Source organism: Musca domestica, unplaced genomic scaffold (genome assembly GCF_030504385.1).
Source record: "Musca domestica strain aabys unplaced genomic scaffold, Musca_domestica.polishedcontigs.V.1.1 11, whole genome shotgun sequence".
Lineage (NCBI taxonomy): Eukaryota > Metazoa > Arthropoda > Insecta > Diptera > Muscidae > Musca > Musca domestica.
The window spans coordinates 20062555-20090532 of NW_026712133.1; the positions used below are offsets into that span (position 1 = coordinate 20062555).

Here is a 27978-nt window from a genome sequence, read left to right on the forward strand (position 1 = left end):
TCATTGTTGTGTGGTGAATATTACGAACACCAAATCGGATAAAACTAGCTGGCCCGGTCCGCGTTGCCACCCCGTAATTTTAGTCTTTAATGCTTATTATATCCTCCACCTTGGAAAGGAGGGTATATTAACTTTTTCATTACATCCCTAAATGTTCGTCATAGACCCCCTAAAATATATATATTCATAATCAGCATAAAATTCTAAGTCGATTTGTCCGTCTGTATGTCTGTTTGTTTAAAATACGATACAGCCCACATTATTTGACGTATAGCATCAAAATTTAGCAGAACAATTTGTATTGTGTATAGGATGGTTGGTATTGAAAATGAGATCTATCGGTCCACGTTTTGGTATAATGCCCATATAACGGGGAAATTCGAAATTCGGTATTTTGATGATTTTTGCCACATTTCTTCTCGGATTTGTCTAACACATATAACGATACCTACCAATTTTGAGTATATTGATAATCCTAGTCACATTTACGCACATAATTGTTTTAAATTTGGTATTTTAGAAGGTTTGATAGATTACAATCCTTGAAGTATAAAATTGTCCACAGAGGTTCCCGTTTTCGTATGGCCCATATAACGGCCTCATTCACTTTATGGTTTTTTGATAAGTTAACTGCATTATCCAAACAGTCTTACTGGTATATGAAGTTTAAAGTGAAACACGCTTGAATTCAGATACTTTTATATAAAAATATTTTCTTTGCCTTACCTGAACTTATTTTTTTTACTTGTTTTTAAAGTAATATGTAATATTTGTCATTGAAATTGCGCATCTTTTATCATAGTATAATTCAAAGACGATTAAACAAATTTCCGGTTCCTTAAATAATATAAAGGTTATACAAAACGTGATCAGTTTTTGCAAGGGTGGTTTCTTTCCAAATTACCAACATTTACCGAAATTAGTAAGAAAATATGGTTAAAATGTAAGATTTACTTGAAATCGGGTTGAATCCTTATCCGGGGGTTACGACCCATATTTTGAACTGCAAAAGCGATTTAAGGTATCGTGAAAGTTTAGGAAGAATTTCTGAAAGAGTAGAAATCCTTTTCCCTCTCCTTTTTTGCGCTTTTATATTCGGCATTTCACCGATTGCAGTCCCAATGAATTTTGCATATTGAGTTCTCATTGGACGGATTATTGTCATGTGAAAGAAATAGGTAGGTGCACGTTTTGAAATGAGCCCTATAACGCTTTGTCGTTTATTTTTGTATGTTTAAATGTGTTCGCATTATCCAGCTGAAGCACGATGTAGATCCTGGAGTTGAAAGCTAAATGCCAATTTCAGACATGAAAGATCGCCATTTAAAATCGTATTGCGTACTATTTCTTTTTGATATTATTTATTCAGAATTCAAAACAATAAAAAATTTACACTTCTATGTAGTTTTTAAATTGAATAAATTTCACGCCAAAAGATTTTTTCTTTTTTATTTTTATTGGCATATTTTACTCATTTTTTTTTGCCAAGATTCCATTCCAAAATTGTATGAATTGTAAAAATCCTTCAAAACATTCTTGAGTTATAAGCATAGTAACTAATAAACAAATTGGAAAAAAAAATCTTCAACTTGTTCGCTGGTTTTTTACAGCGAATGTTTAAAGGTCCTTACGAAGTTTGGTCTTTACTATTATTTTGAAAGGTTATTCCACTGAAAAAAATGTTCTCTATTTTTCCCCGATTTTAGAAATTTTGAAATGCTTGGAAAAATGAATTATCTTTTAACTTTGGTTTGACCACGTTAAATTATTTTGGCATCATCTATTCATGTCCGCCACTCCATAATTGTCGTCGCTTTATACTACCCAAAAAGACTATACATCATATTAGAATTAAAAAAAAAAAAAAAAAAACACTACAAATGTACATTCCAAAATAGTAAGTCAAAATGGAAAAAAATCATGCAAAATAAAACATTACTAATGTACACTTCAAAAGTCAAAATGAAAATTTTCAAAATTCACAATTTTACGCGATTTTTTCTATTTTGTCCTTTTCTGCCAAGAGACAATTTCGAATTTGTGTGAATCGTTAAAATCAGATCAGCGGTTCTTGAGTTATAAGCGTAGCAACTAACACAATCTTATTTTATATATATAGATAGATGAGAAGTATGCGTTGTCAGTTCTTCAGATCCCAAATAAATCCCTAGGGTTGGAGGGAAAGTCAACAGTATCCCGTGTAATAATTTTCAAGCTATATCCTAATCTGAACCGATCTCGATAAAATTTGACAGAGGTATTTTCGAGCAGTATCTGATGTTCGGTACTAAATATCATTCTTGTGGAGTGCGTATTGCGCATGTGAGGGACTTAAAGCCCTAAATCGGATGAAACATGTATATGGAAGCTATAGCTATATCTGAACCGATTTTCTCCAAATTTCAATAGGGTTCGTCCTTGGGCCAAATATCATCTCAATCGGATAATAAATGCCACCTGCACTTTGTTCACAAGAATACATGGACAGATGGGCGGACTGACATGCATAAATCAACTCAGAAAGTGATTCAGTGGAGATCCTCAAAACTAACTATGGACCTACCGCGCTTCCTTCTCCATGTTACAAACAAATGCACAAAGACATAATACCACTATGAGGTGTAGGGTATAAAATAAAGAATAAATAAAAATAAACGTAAAATTCACCCGCAGAATATGACGACAAATTGGCGTACTGTAAAGTGACTGCAAAATCAGGAGAAATTATGTTTTTGGTCCATTTCAGCCTCTAATTATCAGAAAAGGTGTCCGTTCCCGTTGGACCTCGACCATGAGCGCTGGACGGACGGACGGGCGGGCATAGCTAGATCGACTTAGCACATCAAAATATTGTAATCCGTAAACAAAATTCAAAGGCTATATAAATTTTTGAAATTTCACTTGGAACTGGGGATATAGCATCAGAGTCGCAGGTATCTCCCAAAATTTAGTTTTTATATGCACAGATATATTGATCGATTATAGATATAGTCTCCAAATTCCAAAGTTGTAAAGGAATTTTAACCAAAAATAAATTTGCCAAATTATATAGAAATCGGTTCAGATTAGGATACATCTCCAAAATATATTTTGGCCGAATTCACATATTTGATGCCCAAGTCACAATACCTATGTCCGATTCCAATGAAATTCGGCTTGAGTGACTAAATTTGGAACAAAAATACATTTTTTCAAATTTGTTGAAATCGGTTGAGGCAATTATAATTAAATCGATTCCGTATTCCATATATATATATATATATATATATATATATATATCTTCACGATCTTCACGAAATTTAGAATAAAGGTGGGGCTTAGGCCAGAATAGAACCCTATTGCTTTTGGAGATGATCGCATATTATGTAGGGGTTGAAATGGACCAAAAAACTGAATTTTCTAATTTTGCAGTTGCTCTAAAGGTCGCAATTATACAGCAATCGACGCGGAAGTTAGCATGGGGCTAGAGCTTAGGGATGGGCAGAATCTTTCCAAGTTTTATGGTCTTCGGGTAATATTTAGTGGGTGAAATAGACCATAACATTTGTGTTAAAGTCAAAATTTTCCATCAAACAGCGAATATTTTTAATCCCGACGAAATCACAAATCGACGAACAGGACAATTCTGACCGTTAGGTAGATGCCAATAGTAAATATATCGGGTATATAAAAAAAAAAATACTTACAGGCGATATCTGAAATACACAAAAGGCAAACTTCTGGTTTTTTATGCTGATTTCGTTGGCGAATAAAGCTAAATATCGTAGACAAGCATATCATACAGATGAGTCCAAATTTGGGGATGAAGGGGGAGTCTTGCTTTTGGAGATGATAGCAAAATATTTAGGGGTTCAAATAAACCAAATCAGAAAAAAAATTCCTCATCACACAATTGAAGCCAATCGACATGTCAAGAGAGATAAGGACAGAGAAGAATTGTAGCATTCTGGGTGACCATTGGATTATATTTAGCTGTAAAAAGGAGCACACAACTAAAAGCACGACGGAGTGGGTAAATATTAGGCACTGGTGACATAATTTCAAAAGCGAAATCTTCCAAAAAGGATTTGGACATAAGGGGGCTTTTGAAATATTGTAGTGTTGTAGGGAATCACATGATCGGCCACGGGCGACTATAGCCTTTGCTTACTTGTTTAATTTTTGAATTTGTTTTATTTTTTTTTTTTAAACCAACATATATACTTTTTTAAAATTTTGAATGCATATAAAATCAAAGGGGCTCAACTACTAATATCATAAACAAGTCAATGGAAAGCAGCAAGAAAACAGCAAATAGTTTAGATAAATCTTTAATAGGAATGACGATAGAACACTCCATTCATTTATTGTAAGTTAACGTAATAAAATCAATGAAATAGTTTGTTGTCCGGGTTCGCTGGCCTGACAAACAAATCCAATGGCTTTGTCGATTTAAATGTGACGTAAAAACCACTCAGGTGTGTTGACCGTTGAGATTGGTTTGGGTTGACATTGAAGTTGTTGAAATAAGTTCTGGAATTCATTCGGTTCTGTAAATTCTGGACATAATGAAATGCATTGCGCTCATGTAGTTTATCTACAAGGAAGTGATGAGGGGGAAAATGTTTAATAAAACAGAATGAAACATTAAAAAAATGTTGAACTAAGAATTGTTCTCATATATAAGGTTTGTGGTTGGAATGAAATTCCCATAGTTATTTGTAACGTCAAAGCATCTAAGACAATATAGAATAAATACAATAAATTAACAAACATGAAGGTAAATCGAGGATAAAAGTAATAAAGTATTTCAAATTGTGTAAATATAAACAAAAAACATATTCAGATTTTTTGGAGATTATATTAAAACCTTTATAGTAAAGGAATCGAATAAATCCGTAAAAAGTATCCTGGAAAACCACACTAAGTCAGTGGGTGCTTAAAAAAAGTATTTGTCTACTAAAAAATTAAACACAACAAATAGAGAGAACTTTTCGCAACGTTCATCATGTATGAATAAACAATTTGTATCGAAATCGAAACGAAAAATTTTACCTATAAGAGTATAGAACAAAACCAAAGTCCGGAATGCTTAGCTAATATATAACAATAATATTCTAATTTTTAGTTATTTTATTCGAACTTTATTTTAAATTACTTCAAATGTTAGTTTACTAAAAGAGACCTCGAGCTCAATTTTAGTAAAGTTACATTTGAAATAATATAACAATAATATATAATATCCACTACTTGTGGGCATATTGTATAGATCTTGCAGATTTAAATGAGCTCCTTATTGGGAGGAAGGGGAGGTGAACATAATCCACTGCAACGTTATATTTTCATAAATCAAACAAAAGACTATTCAAATTGTAACTCCATTATCTATTATCTTCCAGTTCGTCATTGCCGTAGTCCTGTTCGCTTTAGCTTTGGGTGCCAACTCCTCAGTTTTGCCCTGGGGACCAGTTGTTGTGGGTGGACCCCTACCCGGCACAGTAGTACTTGGTGCTCATCCCCATGCTGCTGTTACAGTTGCGGCCCATCCTCCCCATGTGGTTCCTGGACCTGGACCAGTTCAAGTGGTCTCTGGTCCCGTTCCTGCTGTTGTTGCCGCTCCACATGTTGTTGCTGCCCCACATGTCGTTGCGGCTCCTTCTGTAGTTCCAGCTCATAGCGGCACTTTTGTTGCCAAGACTCGCGGTGCTGTACATGTTGCTCCCTTGGCTGGCCACGCCCAATCAGTTGCCTCAGTTAATCTGCAACCCGCTCCAGGAACTGTTTAAATTCCATCCGAGAAGAATTTTCTCAACTGAAACTGGCTCAATTGAGCATTGAAGTATTTTAGATATTTTCGCGATCACTCATTCATCAGGACATCCTTTGCCATATTACTTGTATAATGTTAAACCGTTGTATCAAAATATGTACTTTTTATCTCATCACATTATTTCTTATCTTATTTTTTGCTTATCATTCGTTCGCCTTTCATTCTGCTACTTATTTCTATCAACATTTTAGTCTTTTACCACTTCCCTATCTATCATTCTTCAATACCAATTTCTTACGAAAACACTGTCGTATTTTTTCTGTTCTAAAATATCATATTAAGTGAAACAGTTTGTTATTGTGTAAATAAATTAAGAATTATGTGAATTTTTGTAATTTTGTTATTTGCTTTTTGGAGGGGGTAAAATTGTAAGCAGAAGTGTTTTTTCGAATTTAAACATATCATGTTTAGGAAAAGCTCGAATCAAAAGCCTCGAGTTAGTTTATACCATATCTGATTTTGAAAAACATAATTTTATTCATAATTAGTTAGGACACGACGAAAGACGGACGTGCATTATTTGCCATTATATATGTACGTTTATGTTGGGCGTTTGTGTAAAGTAATCGTTCTAGATTTCTTTTTTGACATAGTACATTATATATACATTATAGTCAAACGCAACTCCACACAAATCAACAATTTGAACAGCCATACTTACGTGAGCAGTCATAATTTTAGTATCGATTATGTGTCGTCTTGTATTTTTTGTAAATGAAGTCATACAAAAACTAATCTGTTAACGTGTTATTTTTTAGAAGTTACGCGAAAACTGGATAACATTTTTAAAGATGATAAGGGAAAATAGGCAGTAGTACCCATTACCAACTTCAAATACGAAATTTTGAAACAATTCCGATGAATAATACCGCTAAAATCATAGAAATACCGAATTTAGGTAGGTACAGCTATATGAGGGCTATACTAACACCTGGATCTTCATAGGCAATTTTCCGTCACGAGCTGTAGTGTCCGTCATGAACTGCAAATACAAAATTTGAAAAAATGTTGGTGAATAATGCCGCTTAAATCATCAAAATACCGAATATCGGGAGGTACTATTATATGGGGGCTATACCCAAACGTGTCCTGCAGAACAAACACTCATATTAGTTAAATTTTATCAACCCAGTTCAATTTGCTGGGAAGATAGAGTGATTTCTACAGACCGACAGACGGACGGACGTCGTTATCCTGCATATACGGCCTTAAAAAAATGTAACACGTATAATCACCACCCGGTCTGTCCGATATTTTCAGAGCCTCTTAATTTATGCTAGTTTAAAAACAATTAAAAACGTTTGAATACCCTCCACCATTTGGAACGAATTTGGCAATTTTCAAAAAAAAAAATAAATAAATAAATAAATAAATAAATAAAATAAAATCCGTTAAAAATTCTTTTAAAATCTTAAAAATATCAAATGGAGCCCTCATATTATGGTATAAACGATGACATGGACCTGCAGAAGCAACTTCTGTCATAAGTCATTACAATATTCAAATGGGAAATTTAAAAAAAAAATCGGTGAATGATGTAGCTAAAATCATCAATATAGGGAGGTACTATTATATGGGGGGTATACCAAAATGTGGAGATGCACAGACAAATTTCTGCCTTAGGCTGCCATATCCATTAAGAACTTCAAATACTAAATTTGAAACATTTCCGATGCTAAAATCATCAAAATTGCTAAAATCATCAAAATACCGAATATCAGGAGGTACCGTAATATGGGGGCTATACGAAGACGTAGACCTGTACTGACAATTTTGTGTCTAAGACTGTAGTATTAATTACGAACTTCAAATACGAAATTTGAAACAATTCCGGTGAATAATATCGCTAAAATTACCAAAATACCGAATATCGGGAGGTACCGTTATATGGGGCTATACCAAAACATGTAACTACTTGGCCATTTTCAATACCAAAGGACCTGCAGCCATAACATTTGAGTAAAATGTTACTACTTCATTTCGAGAAGTATATATATATATACATTTGTTCCTTTGGACTTTGAATTATATTTATAATCGTAATTGGTATGATTTAATTCTCACAAATTCCCCATCATTTTTTTTATTTGTTATGTGAAGCTACACTAAATGTGCAAAGTTGTGTAGGGTATCATAAAGTCGGCCCCGCCCGACTTTAAGACTTTCTTTACTGATTATACCCTACAACGCTATGTGTTGGGGGTATTATAAGTTTGATTGGGCCAAAAATTATGTAACACCTCGAAATATTGGTTTCCCACATAGGAAAGTATATATGGATCTTCCTAGCTCGCCGAGCTGAGTCGATCTATCTATGTATGTCCGTCCGTCCGTCTGTCCGTCTGTCCATGTTAATTTGTAATCAACCTACCGGTCGCAATTTTGGCCCAATTCCCACAAAATTGAAAATGGAGGTGGGGTTAGTGTCAGAATAGAACCCTATTGTTTTTGGTTATGATCGCAAAATAATGAAATGGAACCAAAAAAAGAAAAAAAATACTTGACCATAACTTTTTTATACCCTCCACCTTGGAAAGGAGGGTATATTAACTTTGTCATTCCGTTTGTAACATCCTTAAATATTCGTCGTAGACCCCATAAAGTATATATATTCATAATCAGCATAAAATTCTAAGTCGATTTAACGATGTCCGTCTGTCTGTCTGTCCGTCTGTCTGTCTGTCTGTTGAAATCACGATACAGCCCACATTATTTGACGTAGAGCGCCAAAATTTAGCAGAGCAATTGGTATTGTGTCTAGGATGGTTGGTATTGAAAATGAGATATCGGTCCACGTTCTGGCATAGTCCCCATATAACGGTACCACCCGATATTCGGTATTTTGATGATTTATGCTACATTATTTTCTGAAAATTGGTATTTGTAGGTCATAACGGGTCCCTGTATGTGTGGCAAAACATAGCATGTATAGGTCCACGTTTTGGTATAGCCTTCATATAATGGTACCTCCCGATATTTGATATTTTGATTATTTTTGCCACAGTTTTTAACGGATTTGTCTGAAAAATGGTATTTGTAGGTCATAATGGGTTCTAGCTCCGTTGGCGGAACCTTGCATGTGTATGTCCACGATTTGGTAGAGCCCCCATATAACGGTACCTCCCGATATTCGGCATTTTAATGGTTTTTGCCACATTTCTTCTAATGTTTCCTTTACCCTAAGTTGGAGGGTATTAAAAGTTTGGCCCGGCCGAACTTAATGTTTTTTTACTTGTTTTGTAAAAATACGAAATTTTCCACTAAACCGCTAATATTTTTAATCCTGGCGAAATCTCAAATACACGAAAATGTAATTTCTGACCGTTACATTGATGCTCATATCCAAAATCTCTCTATAGCAAAATATATACAATCTCATATATCAAAGAAGGAAATGTTAGTTAGATCGCTGATAAGTCTAGAACCGCTGGACTGATTTTCACAATTCTCATCAATTCGGAGTGGCCTCTTGCCAGAAAAGGGTAACATCAAGGAAAATCGCGTAAAAATATGCCAATAAAAAAGTGAATATTTTTTGTTAATTTCTTTTAAATTTTTGTCATATTTTTTATCGCATGCGATTTTTTTCAATTTGACTTACAATTTTGAATTGTAAATTATTATTTATTATATAATTATTTCTACACCCCCAGCACTATGTGTTGAAAGTAAATTTTCAAATTTTTTCACGAAATTTTCCATGGGGTAGCGTTAGGGTGAGAATTAAAGCCTACTGTTATGGAGATTTAAATACAGACGTCAAAATGGACCAAAAAAAAAAAAAAAAAAGGAAAGAAGTCGAGCATATTGGATGACCATTGGATTATACTTAGCTGTAAAATGGACCATGGCTTTTGTTATTTTTTTTCGAATACATAACAACACGGCGGAATGCGTAGATAAGGGTAACAACTGGGCAGGCCTCTATGACATTAGTTCAATATAAATTAATTTAGACATAAGAGGCTCCCAACATATTGTAATGTTGAAGGGTATCACATGGTCGGCCTCGCACGGCTATAGCCGTTGCTTACTTGTTTTTAATATAAACATGCAATACTTCAGATAAATTCCCAGTACAAACTATTTTTGTTACGGGAGCTCTACCAAATACACATAGTGGTGTGGGGTATTATATAGTTGGCGCCGCCCCACTTTTGACCTTTCATACTGGTTTACAATAAGGGTTTTTCAAAACAGGGTCATATTTTATTGTGATCATCATAAAAAAAAGAAAATAGAAAATCTATTTCGTTTCCTTATAAGTAAAGATATATGACAAATGAATTGAACTCCCTAACATCACATAAGGGGCGAAATGGACGTCCTCATTAATGACTTTTTGTAACATTCCGTATCCACGATTTTTGGCGGGGTAGACATGGCTAGCAATTTGCTCTACATTCACTTGTATAAATGTGTTAATTCTTTTTCTTAGAGATTGTTGGCTTTTCCTTTGAGACCGTTGGTTTTGTTTAATAGCCATTAACTTGTAACCATGTAAAAATAGCTCAGGTGTTAATGGAGATTAGTGTAGGTTGACATTGAAATTGTTGAAATAAGTTCTGGAATTGTTTATTTAAATGAATGCTGGATATAATGAAATGCATTGCCGGTATTCTATATATGTGTGGGGAGTGTGAGGGAGGTAAAAGTTAGATAATTACAACAATAATTGAAAATATAACAAAAGAGGTTTATAGATAGATAAATATACATATATGCTGGGGACGGCATGGTTTTACTATAAAAGGTCAGCTCTATGTTGAGATTTCAGTAGAGCTATTTCTAACATTAAACCAATAACAATACAACAAAACGTAGCAAACATGAAGGTGAGGATTGGAGAAATAACAAAAAAAAAAGATTTATTTATTAATATTTGTGAAAATGTCAAATTAAATAAATAATATAGATTTTCGAATGGAAATATGTCAAGGGTATTAAGTGCCATAAAGAAATTACCAAGTGACATTTACAACACGTTTACGATGAAAAAAACTTAAAACGGAATTGAGAAATGTGTCCGCCTTAGGAAACAAATCATATCAACAAATACAAAATGATTTGAAAACTATGACTAGAATGTGACAAATTTATAAATCCATTATTTCAAATACGTATAAAGAGGGATTTATACAAATTTCTCAAATTAAAACAAAATCTGTTGGAACATTTGGATATAAACTCAAAAAACGAATGAGTCCTTTTCATGTGAAATAGTGTATACACGAAAACTTTTAGATCATGGAAAGATTGTTTCATATATAAGATATAAATTCATCGTATTTGATATTTAAAATTTCTGTTTCGAAATTAATTACTGACATCTTGCAAATACTTATTTACTTAACATGAAAATAATATTTTATTAACGTTTTCTGTTTTGTTTTCCAGATCGTTATTGCCGTAGTCCTGCTTGCTTTGGCTTTGGGTGCCAACTCCTCAGTTTTGCCCTGGGGACCAGTTGTCGTGGGTGGTCCTCTTCCTGGTACTGTAGTACTTGGAGCTCATCCCCCCGCCGCTGTTACAGTAGCTGCCCATCCACCTCATGTTGTTGCTGGCCCTGGACCTGTTCAAGTGGTCTCCGGCCCCGTTCCTGCTGTAGTTGCTGCCCCTCATGTTGTTGCCGCTCCTGCTGTAGTTCCAGCTCATGGTGGTACTTTCGTTGCTAAGACTCGCGGTGCTGTACATGTTGCCCCATTGGCTGGTCATGCCCAATCTGTGGCCTCAGTTAATCTGCAACCTGCCCCAGGAACAGTTTAAACTTCCACTTTAGATAAATTATAAGAAATACCTGATTTAGATTAATGTTGTTACAACCAAGTTTGGAAATCTATACATACCACGAAGGACATCGTACACCATTATTAGTTTTATTAAAGCAACGAAGTTACGACAAAATTCTTTGTATTACTACTCCACCTAAATATGATTTATTTGCTATAACGTATTACTCTTCCATTTCACCTTCATTGCCCATTTCCTATCATATACATATATCATTCGAACATGTTCCCCCAATACAGTCTGCTACTTCTATCTAAGTCACTATTCACTTTTTCTATTCTTCACTTTGATGCACTTTTCAGGATCTTAAAAATATGTCTGTAAATAAATATAAAAAAAACAAAAATATGTATTTTTAATGGAAATATTCTTTCCGGTAAGTTATAAAACAAAAATAACATTGGAATTTAAATCAAGCAAGTTCGGCCGGGCCGAACTTTGAATAACCTCCACCATTTGGAACGAATTTGGCAATTTTCAAAAAAAAAAAAAAAAAAAAATCCGTTAAAAATTCTGTTAAAATCTTACAAATACCGAAGATAGCCGTCATATTAGGGTCTATACGACGACGTGCACCTGCATAGGCAACTTTTGTCATAGGCCATTACAATATTCAAATGCAAAACTTGAAAAATAAAAAATTCGGTAAATAATGTAGCTAAAATCATACAAAAACCGAATATAGGTAGGTACCATTATACGGGGGCTAAACGAAGACGTGGACCAGCACAGACAATGTCCTCCCATAGGCTGTACTTTTCTGTTTTAGGCTGTGATAACCATTACGAAATTCAAAAACCAAATTTGAAACAATTTCGGTAAAATGTCGTCTAAATCATCAAAATACCGAATATCAGGAGGTACTATTATATGGGGACTATACGAAGACATGGACGTGCACATACCATTTCCCTGGTAGGCTGTAATATCAACTACGAACTTCAAATACAAAATTTGATACTATACCAAAACGTGGACCTACATGACCCATTTTCAATACCAAAAGTCCTGCAGACATAATGTTCATTTGAGTAAAATTTTTATCAACCTACTTCATTTCGTTCGAAAGCTAGAATGATTTTCACAGACGGACCGATATCGCTAAATCGGCATAAAAATTTTACTGATCACGAATATGTATACTTTGTGGGGTGTAAAATGTATATTCTGAGGTGTTACAAACGGAATGACAAACTTAATATACCCTCCATACTATGGTAGAAGAAGGTATAAGAATGAGACTATATATAATATGGTATAATTACAAGTAAAAACAAATCGCTAAGTTCGGTCGGCCCGAATTTTTAATACCCTCCACCATTTTGAAGGAACTTGACAAATTTCCCAACGATTGCGAACTTCAAATACGAAATTTGAAACAAAGAGAATAATGTGCCTAAAATAAAAAAAATACCGAATATAATTAGGTATCGTTATACGAGGGAAATATGAAGACGTGGACCTGCCTACGCAATTTTTTGTCATATGCTGTAGTACCCGTTATGAACTTTCAATGCAAAATTTGAAACAATTCCGGTGAAATGTCGTTTAAATCGTCAAAATACCGAATATCGGGGGTACCGTTGTATGGAGGCTAAATGAAGACGTGGATCTGTATAGATAATTCTCTTCCAAAGGGTAAGGTACTCAGAAGGAACTCCCTGTTTGGATTTTCGGACATTTCCATTAAAAAATCTGGCTACTATCGTCAAAATTCCGAATATCAGGAGGTACCGTTATATGGGCGATATACGATATCGTGGACCGATGTAGCCCATCTTCGAGTTTGACTTGCCTGCAGACAAAAGACTGATCTATGCCAGATCTTAGCTTCCTATTATAATTTGTATAATTTGATCAAGAATATATACACGTTGTTAGGTCTAACAAGTAAAAAAGCAGTAAGTTCGGCCGGGCCGAACTTTGAATACCCTCCGCCATTTGCAACGAATTAGAAAATTTTTAAAAAAATAAAATCCATTAAATTTTATTTTAAATCTTTACAATATGATATTGTGGACTTTTAAGACAAATCTATGTCTGGGTGTTAAGTATTCACAAGGAACTCCTTGTGTGGATTTTCAGATAATTCCATTGGAAAAAGTGGCTAAAATCATCAAACTACTGAATATCGGGGGTTTTCGTTATATGGGGGATATACGATATTACGGAACTATATAGAAAATTCCATTCAGAGGGTAAAGTGCTCACAAAGAACTCCTTGTGTGGATTTTCAGACAATACGATTTGAAAATGTGGCCAAAATCATCAAAATACCGAATATCGGGGGTACCGTTATATGGATGCAATACGATATCATTAGCCTATGTAAAGAATTCTCTGTCCGGGGGTAAAGTGCTCACAAAAAACCCCTTGTGTACAATTTCCGTTGGAAAATGTGGCTAAAATCATCAAAATACCGAATATCGAGGGTACTGGAACTCCTTGTGTAGATTTTCTGACAATTCCGTTGAAAAATGTGGGTAAAGTTATCAAAATACCGAATATTGGGGGTACCGTTATATGGGGGATATACGATATCGTGGACCTATATAGACAATTCTATTTCAGAGGGTAAAATACTCACAAGGGACTCCTTTTGTGGAATTTCAGACACTTCCATTGAAAAATCTGGCTACTATCGTCAAAATTCCGAATATCAGGAGATACCGTTATATGGGCGATATACGATATCGTGAACCGATATAGCCCATCTTCCAACTTGTCCTGCCTGCAGACAAAAGAGAGATCTGTGCAAACTTTTAGCTTCCTATCTTAATTCGTTTGGACTGTAGCGTGATTACAACAGACGGACAGACGGACGGACATTGATAAATCGACATAGAATTTTATACTGATCAAGAATATATATACTTTGTTGGGTCTAAAATGATTATTTCGATGAATTACAAACGGAATGACGAACTTAATATACCCTCCATACTATGTATATTGGATGGTATAAAAGAATGCCACAGATATGTTATTTTAGATGATAATTTAAGTACATTACAATGCGGAGTCTTTAGAAGGGTGTTAAATTAGGATTATTGAATTTTACTTTCGTAAGACCCCATGACATGAATATAGCTGGAAGCCAATATATAAGCTTAACTTAGAGCAATAAGTACAAAAATTCAAATATAATAACAACTGAGATAGCAATCACTTTTGATATCCTCTTTGCCAGGATTATGAATGCGGACATTATATCATCTTAATCTTTCACACACACAATGGATCTACTTTCATTTCTTGTCTCATAAGTATCCTAAGAAGTAATTAAACCAAATACCTACCGGAGGCATTGGTTTCCGTAACATACTTCAAAAAAAAAATAGTTCGGATAATTTGATAGGTAACAGTGATTAGAAACGTCAAATACCGAATATTTATATACGAAAACGTGGACATATGCGGTCAATGTTCTGCCAGATAAATTGGTATCTATTACTAAATCCACATACCGAGTACCAGACAATTCCATGCAGCCTTAGCGAGCTTACAAACACACCTGTTCGAAAAACGGGAAGTATTTGACATTCTGCATCGCTATTTTGGTTGGCCCAAGGACGAACCCTATTGAAAGTAGTGGTAATCGAACCATATTTGGATATAGCTCGATTTCACGTCTATTTTGCACCAAATCCCTAATATATGCCCAAATTAAAGGAGTTTGAGCATATATAGGGTGGAAAAAAAACTGCAACAAAGTCAAACGACATAATTTGTACATTTTTCTTTGAAATTTTATTGAATAAAAGCAAGAACTGTCGGAAATAGCATCAAATTTTAGAATAAGTTTAGCTTTGTTCGAATTGGTCAACTTTCGCACGAATTATGGCCTTCAAATTGACAATGAAACCGACACACGCTGCCCGAATGTTTCTCTGCCCATGGCCATTCCCGGCGAAGCGCTTGCTTGAGGTGATCGACACTTTGATATTTTTTAGTGTCAATCTTGCTTTCCAAAATACTCCAGACACTATTGTCCAACGGATTGGTAACCGGAAATATTGGTGGCCTTTGAGCGCTGGAAATGAAGCGAGGAACCTCATTTTTAACCATTCTTGGGTGGCGCGTGCTGAGTCCTTTTGGAATGTCCAAGGTCTGCGGCCAAAATGGTTGCGTGCCCAAGGCTCCAGAATATTTTCGCGATAATATTCGGCATGTATTCTGATGCCACGGTCGATCAATACGAGCGGAGAGCGACCATCGGCTGTTATGGCGGCCCACACCATCACCAAGGCCGGCGCTTGAGTTCTGATGGCCAACCGAAGGTGCACATTTTCAGCTGGCCTCTTTGGCAAGTAAAGACGATAATTTTGTTTGTTTACAAACTGCTGGACAACGAATGTTTTCTCATGGGAAAAAAACCAAATTCGGCAGTTCACCAATTTCGGCCAAGCGAAGCAACTCTTAAGCTCTTTTGAGTCCATTTTATTTCTGTTGCGGTGTAAGTTCTTGCACTTTTTGGATTTTTAACGGCTTTACCCCGAGCTCATTTTTCAATATTTTCCTAACGGAATATTGTGATATGTTCAGCTCGCGTGCCATTTTCGGCCTCTGCTACGCGAGTTTCGATCAAGTCGCTAATTTATTTTCGATCCATATCTGCTGATGTTGCTGTTTTCTTCCGTCCACTTCCTTGACGTCGGGCTTCTCTACCAGTATCACGGTAACGAGCGATGGTACGAGACACAAAAGATTTATTCACTTTTAAATGCTGGAGTACTCTAACGATAGCCACTTGTGGTTTTCCAGCCAATTATAAAGAAATCACACTTGATTTCCATCGCGAATAACTTTTTTTCTGGAAAATTATCACCAAAATGATTTTGTACGCTTGTAAACAATATAATGAAATGACAGCAGTCTGAAGTTGATTGCAGTTTTTTCATCTCACCCTGTATATTCTTGATCAGCATAAAATGCTATGTCGATTTAACGATTCCGAACGAGCCTGGGACAGATAATTGTCTTTACAGGTCCAGGTCTTCGTATAGACCTTAATATTACGGTATCTCCCTATATTCGGTATTTTTATTATTTTTTACAGTATTTTTCAACGTTATCCAATGACAGAAAATTACAGGTCTTCGTATCTGTTTTTACTTGTTCATTAATAACACTGTGCGACAATTTTGGAGTCATGGTCAAGTGGAGCTGACCCAATATAAGGGTGCACCCAGATACCAATGTTTCATACAAATTTCGGGATATTTTCGTTATTTGATATCTTAGTAGAGTAAAATAAGAAAAAAATATTAAAATAGCCCCAACTTTGCGTTTTTGGCAACATATTTTAATTGATTTGGCTCATTCGCAGATAATGTTCAATGTATGCCCATGTTTCGGAGTAGGATCCTTATAAACATTCTCTGTGACTTTACTATTTCGAGGTTCTTGACCAAAATGAATCGATTTGGCTAAGAATTTGTACTTATATTACTTTTGGGGTAGATAACCATTTTATAGGATAATTTCAACCTGGGTATAACTGGGCTATACCAAAAATCAATTAATATCAACCAATTTAGTTTCGTATCCAAAACTCTGTTAATTTAGAGTTGAAGTACTGATATTTCACACTGTTTGAAAAAAATATGAGATGTGGAGGAGTTTTTACAACTTCGTAATAAACGGCACTTAATATTGTACTATTAAAGCGTGAGAAATTTCCTATCTACAATCTGGAAATTTCGCTGTTCTAAAAGAGATAATATTATGAGTGAAATATGAGTGTTAGTGAAGTCCAAAATTTGGTAGTTTGAGAGCATTTAAATTTTGAATCAATTAATATCCGCCATTCTTTTCATATAGACATTTTGTCCAAGAAGTGGTGGGCATTTGCTAGTTATTTATGTATGTACACTTTGTCTCTTTAAATTTACATATGATTTGGTCTGATCGACAACAATCATTTGTAGTGATGAAAAATAGCTCAGGTGTTTGTTGGGGTTGGTGCAGGTTGACATTGAAGTTGTTGAAATCATTTCTGGGATTTATTATTCACAGAAATGCTGGACATAATGAAATGCATTGGCTGCATGTTGCCCATGTGGGGGAGTGGTCGAGGGGTAAAGAAAGATAATTAATAAAAGTATATATAATACAACAAAAGAGGTTTATAGATAAATTTACGATATTTTTATATGCAGGGAATGGAAAGGTTTTGCTATAAAAGGTCGATTCGACGTTAAGATGTCAGTAGAGTTATTTCTAACATCAAACAAATAGCAATAGAACAAATTGTAACAAACATGAAGGTGAGGATTAAAGAAATAACAGTCAAAGATTTTTTTTATGGATATTGGTGAAAAAAAAACAAATAACAGTGAATATTATATTTTCAAATTAAAATAAAAAATCGATTTACGAATAGAAATATGTCAATGATAAATTATTACCAGGTGACATTTATGTCACGTTAAAGACGAAAAGGACCTTAAACGGAATTAAGAATTGTGTTCGCTTTAAAAAAAATCATATGAATGAATACAAATTGAATTGAAAACAATGGAAAATGTGTAAATCTGTTGGGACACATCTAAAAAACGAATACGTCCCTAAATATGTAATGGTTTATGCAAAAAAAACCGTAAGATCCAGGAGGCAGTGTTTCATAAAGAAGATGTAAATTAATCTTATTTTAAATATAAAATTATTGTTTCGAAATTGAAATAAATTACAGATATCTTGAAAATATTTATTTATTTAACATCCAAATATTATTTAACATTATTTATCCGTTATATTTCCAGTTCGTCATTGCCGTAGTCTTGCTTGCCTTGGCTTTGGGTGCCAACTCCTCAGTTTTGCCCTGGGAACCAGTCGTCGTGGGTGGTCCTCTTCCTGGTACTGTAGTACTTGGATCTCATCCCCATGCTGCTGTCACAGTAGCTGCTCACCCACCTCATGTGGTTGCTGGCCCTGGACCTGTTCAAGTGGTCTCCGGTCCCGTTCCTGCTGTAGTTGCTGCCCCTCATGTAGTTGCCGCCCCACATGTTGTTGCCGCTCCTGCTGTAGTTCCTGCTCATAGTGGTACTTTTGTTGCCAAGACCCGTGGTGCTGTACATGTTGCCCCATTGGCTGGTCATGCCCAATCTGTGGCCTCAGTTAACTTGCAACCTGCTCCAGGAACTGTTTAAAGTCTCATTTTAGATAAATTTAAAGAAATTCCAGATTTGATCATCTATACACATCTTTAAGGACATCCTACACCATAAATAGTTTTATAAAAGCAACAAAGTTGCCACAAAAAATTAAAATTAAATTATACATGCATTACTATCACCTTTTAAGCTTCTATTTCACCTTAATTGCAGTCTGTTAATCGTATCTAAGTCACAATTTCCTTTCCTTTTCTATTTTCATTATATTTCAAAAACTTAGAAAGAAGAATGTAAATAAAAAAGAAAAAATAAAACGAATCTTTTTAATGGAAATTTGATCTTCTGTAAATGGAAAAGTCCGAATTTAAGCTAAAGCTAAATTCAGCCAACCCGAACTTCTAATACCCTCCACCATTTGGTAAAGAATATATTTTTATTGTTGCAAAATATTATTGCAGACAAAACCAACTTATATGGTTATGCTATTTCGTTCATGTAAAACGAAAGCAAAACAAGTGGAGAGAGATGAAAATGTTTATAAGTGCGGTAGTAAGATTTAGAAGATTTTCCAGAAGAAGTTTAGTTTAATTTAATTCTTTATTTCTTTCTTTTTTATAGAGCTTACCATCTCGTCATTTGGGTAAAAAAAGCTTTTTGTTGTAGTAGTCATTTTTAAAATAACTCCTGGGGAGAATATTCCAGACCAAAAAAAAAAAAACAAAACAAGGGAACTGATGAGGATTGGTGGCTCTTTCCGAAACCTAGGTATTCCCTACCTACCCCCTGGTAAACATTACCATCATTCTTCACTATTACACAAACCTTGTTTTTATAAAAACAACAATAATGTGATTACGCTTAACTATTTTGCAACAACAAAATACTACGGTATCCTGAAAAAAAAACATGCCAACACTGTTATGAAAATATTTTTATGCAAAAGTATCTGGATTCAAAAGTTTCACTTTAAACTCCAATCTCCAGTCAGATCGGTGGGAGAATGCATTAAGAGTTTTCAAAAAAAAAAAAAAAAAAAAAAAAACATTCATATCGTGTTTGAGGCATCAAATGAACGAAATCGGTCGAAAATACATATGAGAGCTATAACTAAATCTGAACCGATTTCAATATAATTTGTCAAAATTATTTTTTTTCTAAATTCCGTTCTGCATTCCAAATTTGGAGACTGTATCTGTAATCGATCAATAATATATGCATACAAAATCTAAATTTTTGTGAGGGTTGCCGTTATATGGGGGATGCACGATATTGTTGACCTATATAGATAATTCTCTTTCAGGGGGTATAGTACTCACAATGAACTACATGTGTGGAATTACAGACAATTCCATTGGAAAGTGTGGCTAAAATCAAAATACCGAATAGTATGGGTGGGGGTGTACCGTTATATGGGGGATATACGACATTGTGGACCTATATGGTTAAATCTCTTTCAGGGAGTAAAGTACTCATAATGAACTCCATGTGTGGAATTACAGAAAATTCCATTGAAAAATGTGGCTAAAATCATCAAAATACCGAATATCGGGGGGTACCGTTATATGGGAGCTATCGTGGACCGATATAGCCCATCTTCGAAATTGACCTGCTTGCAGACAAAAGACAGATCTGTACAAAATTTTAGCTTCCTATCTTAATTCGTTTTGACTGTAGCGTGATTACAACAGACAGACAAACAGGCCTAAATCGTTGGGTCTAAAATTATTATTTCGAGGAGTTACAAATGACGAACTTACTATGTATGGTGCAGGGTATAAAAAAATATATATAGTGGTTGGAAACGTTGTATGGGGCCATAACAAAACGTGAGTAATCCATTGCGAGTCTTATATACCAAATTTGACATAATTTCGTGGGCAAATGAAAAAAAATCCGTTAACCAATATGACAAATGTTTGAACTACAAATACACAATTTCACAAAAATCTATTAGAAAATTGGGGTTCAATCGTCAAAATATGCAATATCCGAAGGTACTGTTATATGTGCGCCATAGGATATTCAATGTTCTGCCACCGGAGCTAGAACTCATTACGAACTACAAATATCAATTTTAGACAAATCTGTGGAAAAATGTGGCTAAAATCATCAAAATACCCAATATCCGAAGGTACCGTTATATGGGGGCAATCGAAAACCAGCACCTATATAACCAATGTTCTGTAACCGAAGATGGAACCCATTACAAACAAAAATTGCCGATTTCGTTTATTTGATGCACCAAACATGATATGTAAGCTTTATTCCAATTAAATTTGGAATGATTGACGGGATTTGATCACAATATAGATTTCCCAATTTATATTGAAATCGGTTCAGATTTGCATGTAGCTCATATCTTTATTTTCGACCGATTTGGTTTATTTGATGCACCAAACACGATTTATATGTCCGATTCCAATGAAGCTTGGAATGAGTGACGAGATTTGATCAGAAAATATATTTGCCAAATTATATTAAAATCAGTTCAAATTTAGATGAAGCTCCCATATGCATTTTCGGCTAATTTCAAATATTTGATGCACCAACTACGACATGTATGAAATTCGGAATAAGCGACGAAATTTGGTACAAAAATAAATTCGCCATATTATATTGAAATCGATTCAGATTTGGATATAGCTCTCATATATATTTTTCGGCCGATTTCAAATATTTGATGCACCAAACAGCATATGTTCCTCCGATGCCAATGAAATACGAAACGAATGACGGAATTTGGTACAAAAGTAAATTTGGCAAGTTATATTGAGAATGGGTGAGGTTTGGATGTAGCTCTAAACAGACATATTTTCTGTCGATTTTATATATTTGATGCACCAATATATATCTCAAATTTCGATTAAATGTGGAATTCTTAAAATTATATTGAAATTGGTTCAGATTTTGATATAGATCCTATACACATTTTTTGTGTATTTGATGTACCAAATTTCAGAGAAGTTTAGAATGTGTGGCAGAATTTGGCCCAAACCAATGTCGCTAAAATCATCAAATAATCGGGAGGTACCGTTATATGGGACTATACGAAGACGTGGACATGCACAGACAATTTTCTGTCTTATGCTGTAGTATCTATTATGAACTTCAAATACCAAATTTTGAAGCAATTCCGGTAAAAATGTCGGTAGAATCATCAAAATACCGCATATCGGGAGGTACCGCTATATGGGAGCTATACGAAGACTTGGACCTATATGGCCCACTTTCAATACCAAAAGTCCTGCAGACATAGTACACATTTGAGTAAAATTTTATCAACCTACTTCATTTCGTTCGGAAGCTAGAGTGATTTTCACAGACGGACAGACGGACGGACATTGATGAATCGACATAGAATTTTATACTGATCTATAATATATATACTTTGTGTGGTATAAAATGTATATTTCGAGGTGTTACAAACGGAATGACAAACTTAATATACCCTCCATACTATGGTGGAGGATATAACAACAATAAAGTGATAAAGCCTGACCGTTTTGCAACAACAAAATACTACGGTATCCCGAACAAACAAGCCAACACTGTTCTATGTTTCCACATATATTTTCGTCCGATTTCGTATATTTGATGCACCAAACACGCTATATATTTTAAAATTTCAATGAAAATTGGAAACAAATTCGTAATATTATATTGAAATCGGTTCAGATTTTGATATAGATCCTAAACACATTTTTCGTCCGATTTCGTGTATTTAATGTACCAAATACGCTATGCACATAAAATTTCAATGAAGTTTGAAATGTGTGACAGAATTTGACCCAAAATTAAATGTTGTCTATTTATATGTTACTAGGCTAAAAGTAAAAAAGGAAATACACAAAAGTGTTATTGAGACTACTATCATTACCGTAAAATTTATAGGTTCATATGTATTGGTATCTAGAATCCCTCCAATAGGTAGAAAAATGTCGATTAACTTGAAAAGATTGCAGTTTTCTTTAAGGTTGGTATTTGACCGGGACTTCAATGTTATGTCTAACTCGTACTTAACAAGGATGTTTGTTACAAGTTAAATATATAAATGTATGTAATATGCAAATGTAAATGTTGCTTCTTTGAGTTGACTGGCTTTGCTCACAAGTGTGAATTGGGTTGATCATTAAACTGCAGCTTGTAATGATGTAAAAATGTCTCAGGTGTTGTCATTGAGGTTGGTGTAGGTTGACATTGAAGTTGTTTAAATTGAATAAATTCTGGATTGGTTTATTTAAGTAAATGCTGGACATAATGAAATGCATTAACGTTGTGTTATCTATGTGAAGGAGTGTCCGAGGGGTAAAAGTTAGATAATAACAATAATTGAAAATAGAACAAAAAAAGTGTAAAGATATATTTATGATAATTTTTTATATGCTGGGACAGAAATTGTTTTGCTATAAAAGGTTAGTGTTACATTGCGATGTCAGTAGTTATTTCTAACGTTTTACATAGAACAATAGAACAAAACTTAGCAAACATGAAGGTGAGAACTTTAGTGACATATTATAAAAAGGATAAAAGGATTTTTTATAGTTAAATTTGTGTGAAAGGACATATACAAATATAATTATAAATAGTGTTACATTGAATATGTGTTGAGAGTTCTTGTAAGATTTCAAAAAAATTGATATTTTGAAATTATTTGCTGACTTCAAAGAACGCAAAGAATCATATCTCCCAAAAAAAAAAATATAAGCATTTCAAAATGAAAAAGTAATACAAAAAAAAAAATCCGCTGTAAAAAAACGTAAATTGAGATAAACATACAAATCTATTCGAAAAAGCGGGACACAAACTACGGTTTTTTTTAAATATGATAATCTGTGGATTTCAAATCAGTAATTCAAATTAAAACAAACAAATTAAAAAATCAATATCAGATATTGCCTTCAAAGCTAGTTATGTACTAATAGAATTTAATCATCGTTTTCCGTTTTCTTTTCCAGTTCGTCATTGCTGTAGTCTTGCTTGCCTTGGCTTTGGGTGCCAACTCCTCAGTTCTGCCCTGGGGACCAGTTGTTGTGGGTGGACCCCTACCCGGTACTGTAGTACTTGGAGCTCATCCCCATGCTGCCGTTACAGTAGCTGCCCACCCACCTCATGTTGTTGCTGGCCCTGGACCTGTTCAAGTGGTCTCCGGACCAGTTCCTGTTGTAGTTGCTGCCCCTCATGTAGTTGCCGCTCCACATGTTGTTGCCGCTCCTGCTGTAGTTCCAGCTCATAGTGGTACTTTCGTTGCCAAGACCCGTGGTGCTGTACATGTTGCCCCATTGGCTGGTCATGCCCAATCTGTGGCCTCAGTTAATCTGCAACCTGCTCCAGGAACTGTTTAAAGTGTCACTTTAGATAAATTTAAAGAAATGTCTGATTTAAATAAATTTTGTTAGATCGAAATTGAAAATCTCTACATACTACTAAGGACATCCTACACCATTATTAGTTTTATCAACGCAACAAAGTTGCCACAAAATTTAGGAAAATTAGAATTCGTTTTATAAATATTGTATCTATATATGCGTGTCTTACTCATCTAAGAGACGCGTCTCTTACTCTTACTTCACAAACTTAGGAACACATCTGTAAATAAAAAAAGAAAAAAATTAATACGAATCTTTTAAATGGAAATTTCATCTCTAGTTTAAATGATAATTTAAACTTTAAGCTAGTTAATTTCCATGAAGATAGATAGAAGTAATCAGACGGTTTTGTCGACAGCTGTATATCGCTTACTTAAAATTTCTTCAGGTTTTAAAATTCATTCGAAATGTTCAGTTATTTCTAAGGTGATCGAAAATGAAAAAGAAACGAGAGCAGTTACTCGAAGTCGAGTTAAATAAGATTCCCCTAAATTTATATGAAATAAATGGCAAAATATACAAAACTGATCGTAAAACAAGTAAAAAGCAGAAAATTGTAAATACCCTACACCATTTGAAAAAAATTTATAAATTAAAAAAAAACCTTGGGAATTACTGTTACAAATCATAAGAATATCGAATAAGTTGTTGTACCGCGATATTGGTGTCTATAGAAAGACATGGACCTGCAGAGGCAAGCTTTGTCATAAGGCATTACAATATTCTAATACGAAACTGGAAAAAAATTCCGTTATTTCGACTGACTAAATTGAAAGTGTATTTTTGATGAATATATGAAATAAATGCGAAAATATACAAAACTGAACGTAAAACAAGTAAAAAAGCAGTAAGTTCGGACGGGCCGAACTTTAAATACCCTCCATCATTTGCAAGAAACTTGAAAATTTTTAAATTAAAAAAACAAAAAATTTGAAAAATACTACTCAATTGAAAATCGTTGCGTACGAAATTTTTTGTCATATGCTGTAATATCCATTACGAATTTCAACTACGAAATTGGAAACAGTTCCAGAGAATAATGTCGCTAAAATCATTAAAATATCGAATATCGGGAGGTACAATTATATGTGGGATATACGAAAACTTGAACCTGCATACGAAAATTTTTGTCATAGGCTGTAGTACCCATTACGAACTTTAAATACGAAATTTTTTACATGTCCGGTGAATTATGTCGCTAAAATCGTGAAAATACTCGGTGGGGGGAGGGGTACCGTCATATGGGGTCAATACGAAAACGTGGACCAGGGATGGAAAATCAAAAATTTCAAAAGGTACTAAAAAGGTACTTTTTTAAATAAAATGGTACTTTTTTATATTTTTTTAGAGTTACAAAAAAACGTTTTATTCAGTAAACAAAACAAAACAAATCAAACATAACAAATTCATTCACCTATGTATTTAGGTACATATGTATATAGCTTCCAGGAACATAAAATGTGAGATAGAGAGATATTACATTCTGAAGTTTGTAAAGTTAATTTTATGATTAATTTCTTATTTCTTAACGTAATTGTCTGGAATTTTGTAATCGAAACAGCAAGAATTATTCGATTTAAGAAGACTTTCGATCTTATGTGATTAGAACCAGTAAGGAAAGCTCAAAAGTCGGGCGGGGCCGACTATATGATACCCTACACCACTATGCATATTTAGTAGAGCTTTCGTAAAAAGGTTTATACAGGGCATTTCAGAGCTCTATGAGATATTTGGTACAAAATCAAAATCTATCTAATTCTATCGTGCATTTTACGAACTATAGCTATCTCTGAACCGGGTTTCTCCAAATTTGACGTATTAGCTTCTAGACTGAATTCGGTCTTATGTACGAAAATTCAGGTGATTTGGGCTGATATTGACCATTTAGTGCACAATTAACACGAAATCGGATGAAGATATAAGTTAAGGTTAACTTCTTTATTTCTGTTTCTGTTGCGCGTGCAAGTTCGATGGCACTTAAATATGCTTGCAAAATGCTTACAATGCATTCATGTCATTCATTCGTATAAACAACAGATAAATGCTTACATTTTAAGAAACCTAACTCTAAGAAATAATAAAATCAAAAGTGCTAACGTTGCACTAAATACATTGTCCAACAAAACTTAATTTTAAGAATAAAGGAAAAATAAAGTCAGTCCCATTTTGTCACTCGAAAAAGAACGTTATGTTTAATTGGCGCCCAACGAAAAATTAAAAGCACCCAAACGGCTGCAAAGTTAATAAAGGCACCTCATGAAGCTGCAAACTGTCAACTAAAAATTAAAGCACCCAAACGGCTGCAAATTAATAAAGGCACCTCATAAGCTGCAAACTGCTAACTAAAAACATCAAAACCTGTGGAAGAAGGCACCTCATAAAGCTGCGTACTGGTAACTAAAAACATCAATAACCTGTTGAAGAAGACACCCTATAAAGGCTGTAAATCAACACTAAATCCCCAAAGGCTGTGGGAAAAACTTGTGGAGTACGAGAGAGTCAACGACATCCAGCCGGCTCAAAAGATTGAAGACACCCCCTTAGTAGCAGAAGCAAAAAGGAATACGGAGAATCAACAGGAGACGGCATGCTCTACAAAGTTTTATTGTAAGTTTAGAAAGAAAAGTGATAGTGTTTAAGTGAAGAAAAAAAACTAAAAACATTGATAAAAACAAATTCCCTATTATTAATTTTGAAAAGTTAAAACAAAACAGACAGCATGCTCTATAAAGTTGTATTGTAAATTTAGAGATAAAAAGTGATAGCGTTTAAAAAAAAAAAAAAAAAAAAAAAAAAAAAAAAAAAAAAAAAAAAAAAAACCCAAAAACTAAAAACATTGATAAAACAATTTTCCTATTATTAATTCTGAAAAGTTAAAACAAAACAAAATTGTAAAAATATAATTTGTGTTCTAAAAGGTTAACAACTAAATAGTGATCGTTTAAAATGTCCAACCCCAATAACCTTATCCGACCACCCATCCTTAACGTCAATAACTCCGACGGACAAAATAATAACGGACAGAATAATAATAACAATAATAGCGCAATAAATTCAGCAAACATGGAACAAACCATTGCCAGAATCTGTGCACAGCAATGCCAAATTGCCATAGCCCAATTTTTAAGACCTAGTTCAGACATAGCAGGCGAAGACGAAACTATCGACGTCAGATATAGAGAAAACTTGACAGATTTAGATAAAGTACCCGACGTAGTGAGAAGCTTGAGAGAATTTTCAGGAAAAGCATCGGAATTCAGCTCTTGGAAAAAGAGTGTCGAAAGGATCCTTAAGTTATACGAATCTACAAAAGGTACCCCAAAATACTTTGCCATCCTTAACACCATAAGGAATAAAATCATCGGTAATGCCGATGCGGCCTTAGAGTCTTACAATACACCCCTTAATTGGAGTAGTATTTCAAAGTGTCTAACGCTTCACTACGCAGATAAGCGTGATCTTACGACACTAGAATATCAAATGACAACCTTAATACAAGGTAACAACAGTATCCAAGATTTTTACCAAGAAGTGTATTCACACCTTACGCTTATTATGAACAAATTGTCATGTCTCGATGTAGGTAAAGAAGCTCTAGATATCCTAGCCCAAACTTATAGGGATAAAGCTTTAGACATTTTCATAAGAGGACTAAAAGGACAAATGTCAATTCATCTTGGCATGAAAGAACCGACGGATCTCCCACAAGCACTACAATTATGTCTCAAAATGGAAAATCAATTCGCTAGAGCACAATTTGCTAACTCACACAATCCAACAGTTAAAAATAATAGACTAAATTTTCAGAAACCACCCCATCCAAAAACTCATTTTCAAAATACGAATCAGATGCCATTTTACCCACAATTGGCATATTTGCCACAACACTCTGGTGTTC

The 27978-nt window shown here is 34.4% G+C and overlaps 4 protein-coding genes across 4 annotated transcripts; all 4 read left to right on the forward strand.

Moving 5' to 3' along the window:
- The first annotated feature begins 4654 nt into the window (after window positions 1-4654).
- On the forward strand, window positions 4655-6084 carry LOC101900355 (adult cuticle protein 1). The gene is made up of 2 exons (XM_005175765.3): window positions 4655-4759; window positions 5379-6084. The coding sequence occupies exons 1-2, from the start codon at window positions 4754-4756 to the stop codon at window positions 5763-5765; spliced, it is 393 nt and encodes a 130-aa protein (XP_005175822.1). The 5' UTR covers window positions 4655-4753; the 3' UTR covers window positions 5766-6084.
- A 4456-nt stretch (window positions 6085-10540) lies between these two features.
- Window positions 10541-11924, forward strand: LOC101900004 (adult cuticle protein 1). Its single transcript, XM_020038002.2, has 2 exons — window positions 10541-10644; window positions 11207-11924. Exons 1-2 carry the CDS (start codon window positions 10639-10641, stop codon window positions 11573-11575), a joined length of 375 nt encoding a protein of 124 aa, XP_019893561.1. The 5' UTR covers window positions 10541-10638; the 3' UTR covers window positions 11576-11924.
- Window positions 11925-17746: 5822 nt separating this feature from the next.
- On the forward strand, window positions 17747-18850 carry LOC131805865 (adult cuticle protein 1-like). The gene is made up of 2 exons (XM_059129579.1): window positions 17747-17868; window positions 18364-18850. Exons 1-2 carry the CDS (start codon window positions 17863-17865, stop codon window positions 18748-18750), a joined length of 393 nt encoding a protein of 130 aa, XP_058985562.1. The 5' UTR covers window positions 17747-17862; the 3' UTR covers window positions 18751-18850.
- A 4285-nt stretch (window positions 18851-23135) lies between these two features.
- Window positions 23136-24117, forward strand: LOC131805866 (adult cuticle protein 1-like). The gene is made up of 2 exons (XM_059129595.1): window positions 23136-23206; window positions 23670-24117. The coding sequence occupies exons 1-2, from the start codon at window positions 23144-23146 to the stop codon at window positions 24054-24056; spliced, it is 450 nt and encodes a 149-aa protein (XP_058985578.1). The 5' UTR covers window positions 23136-23143; the 3' UTR covers window positions 24057-24117.
- The last annotated feature ends 3861 nt before the right edge of the window (window positions 24118-27978 follow it).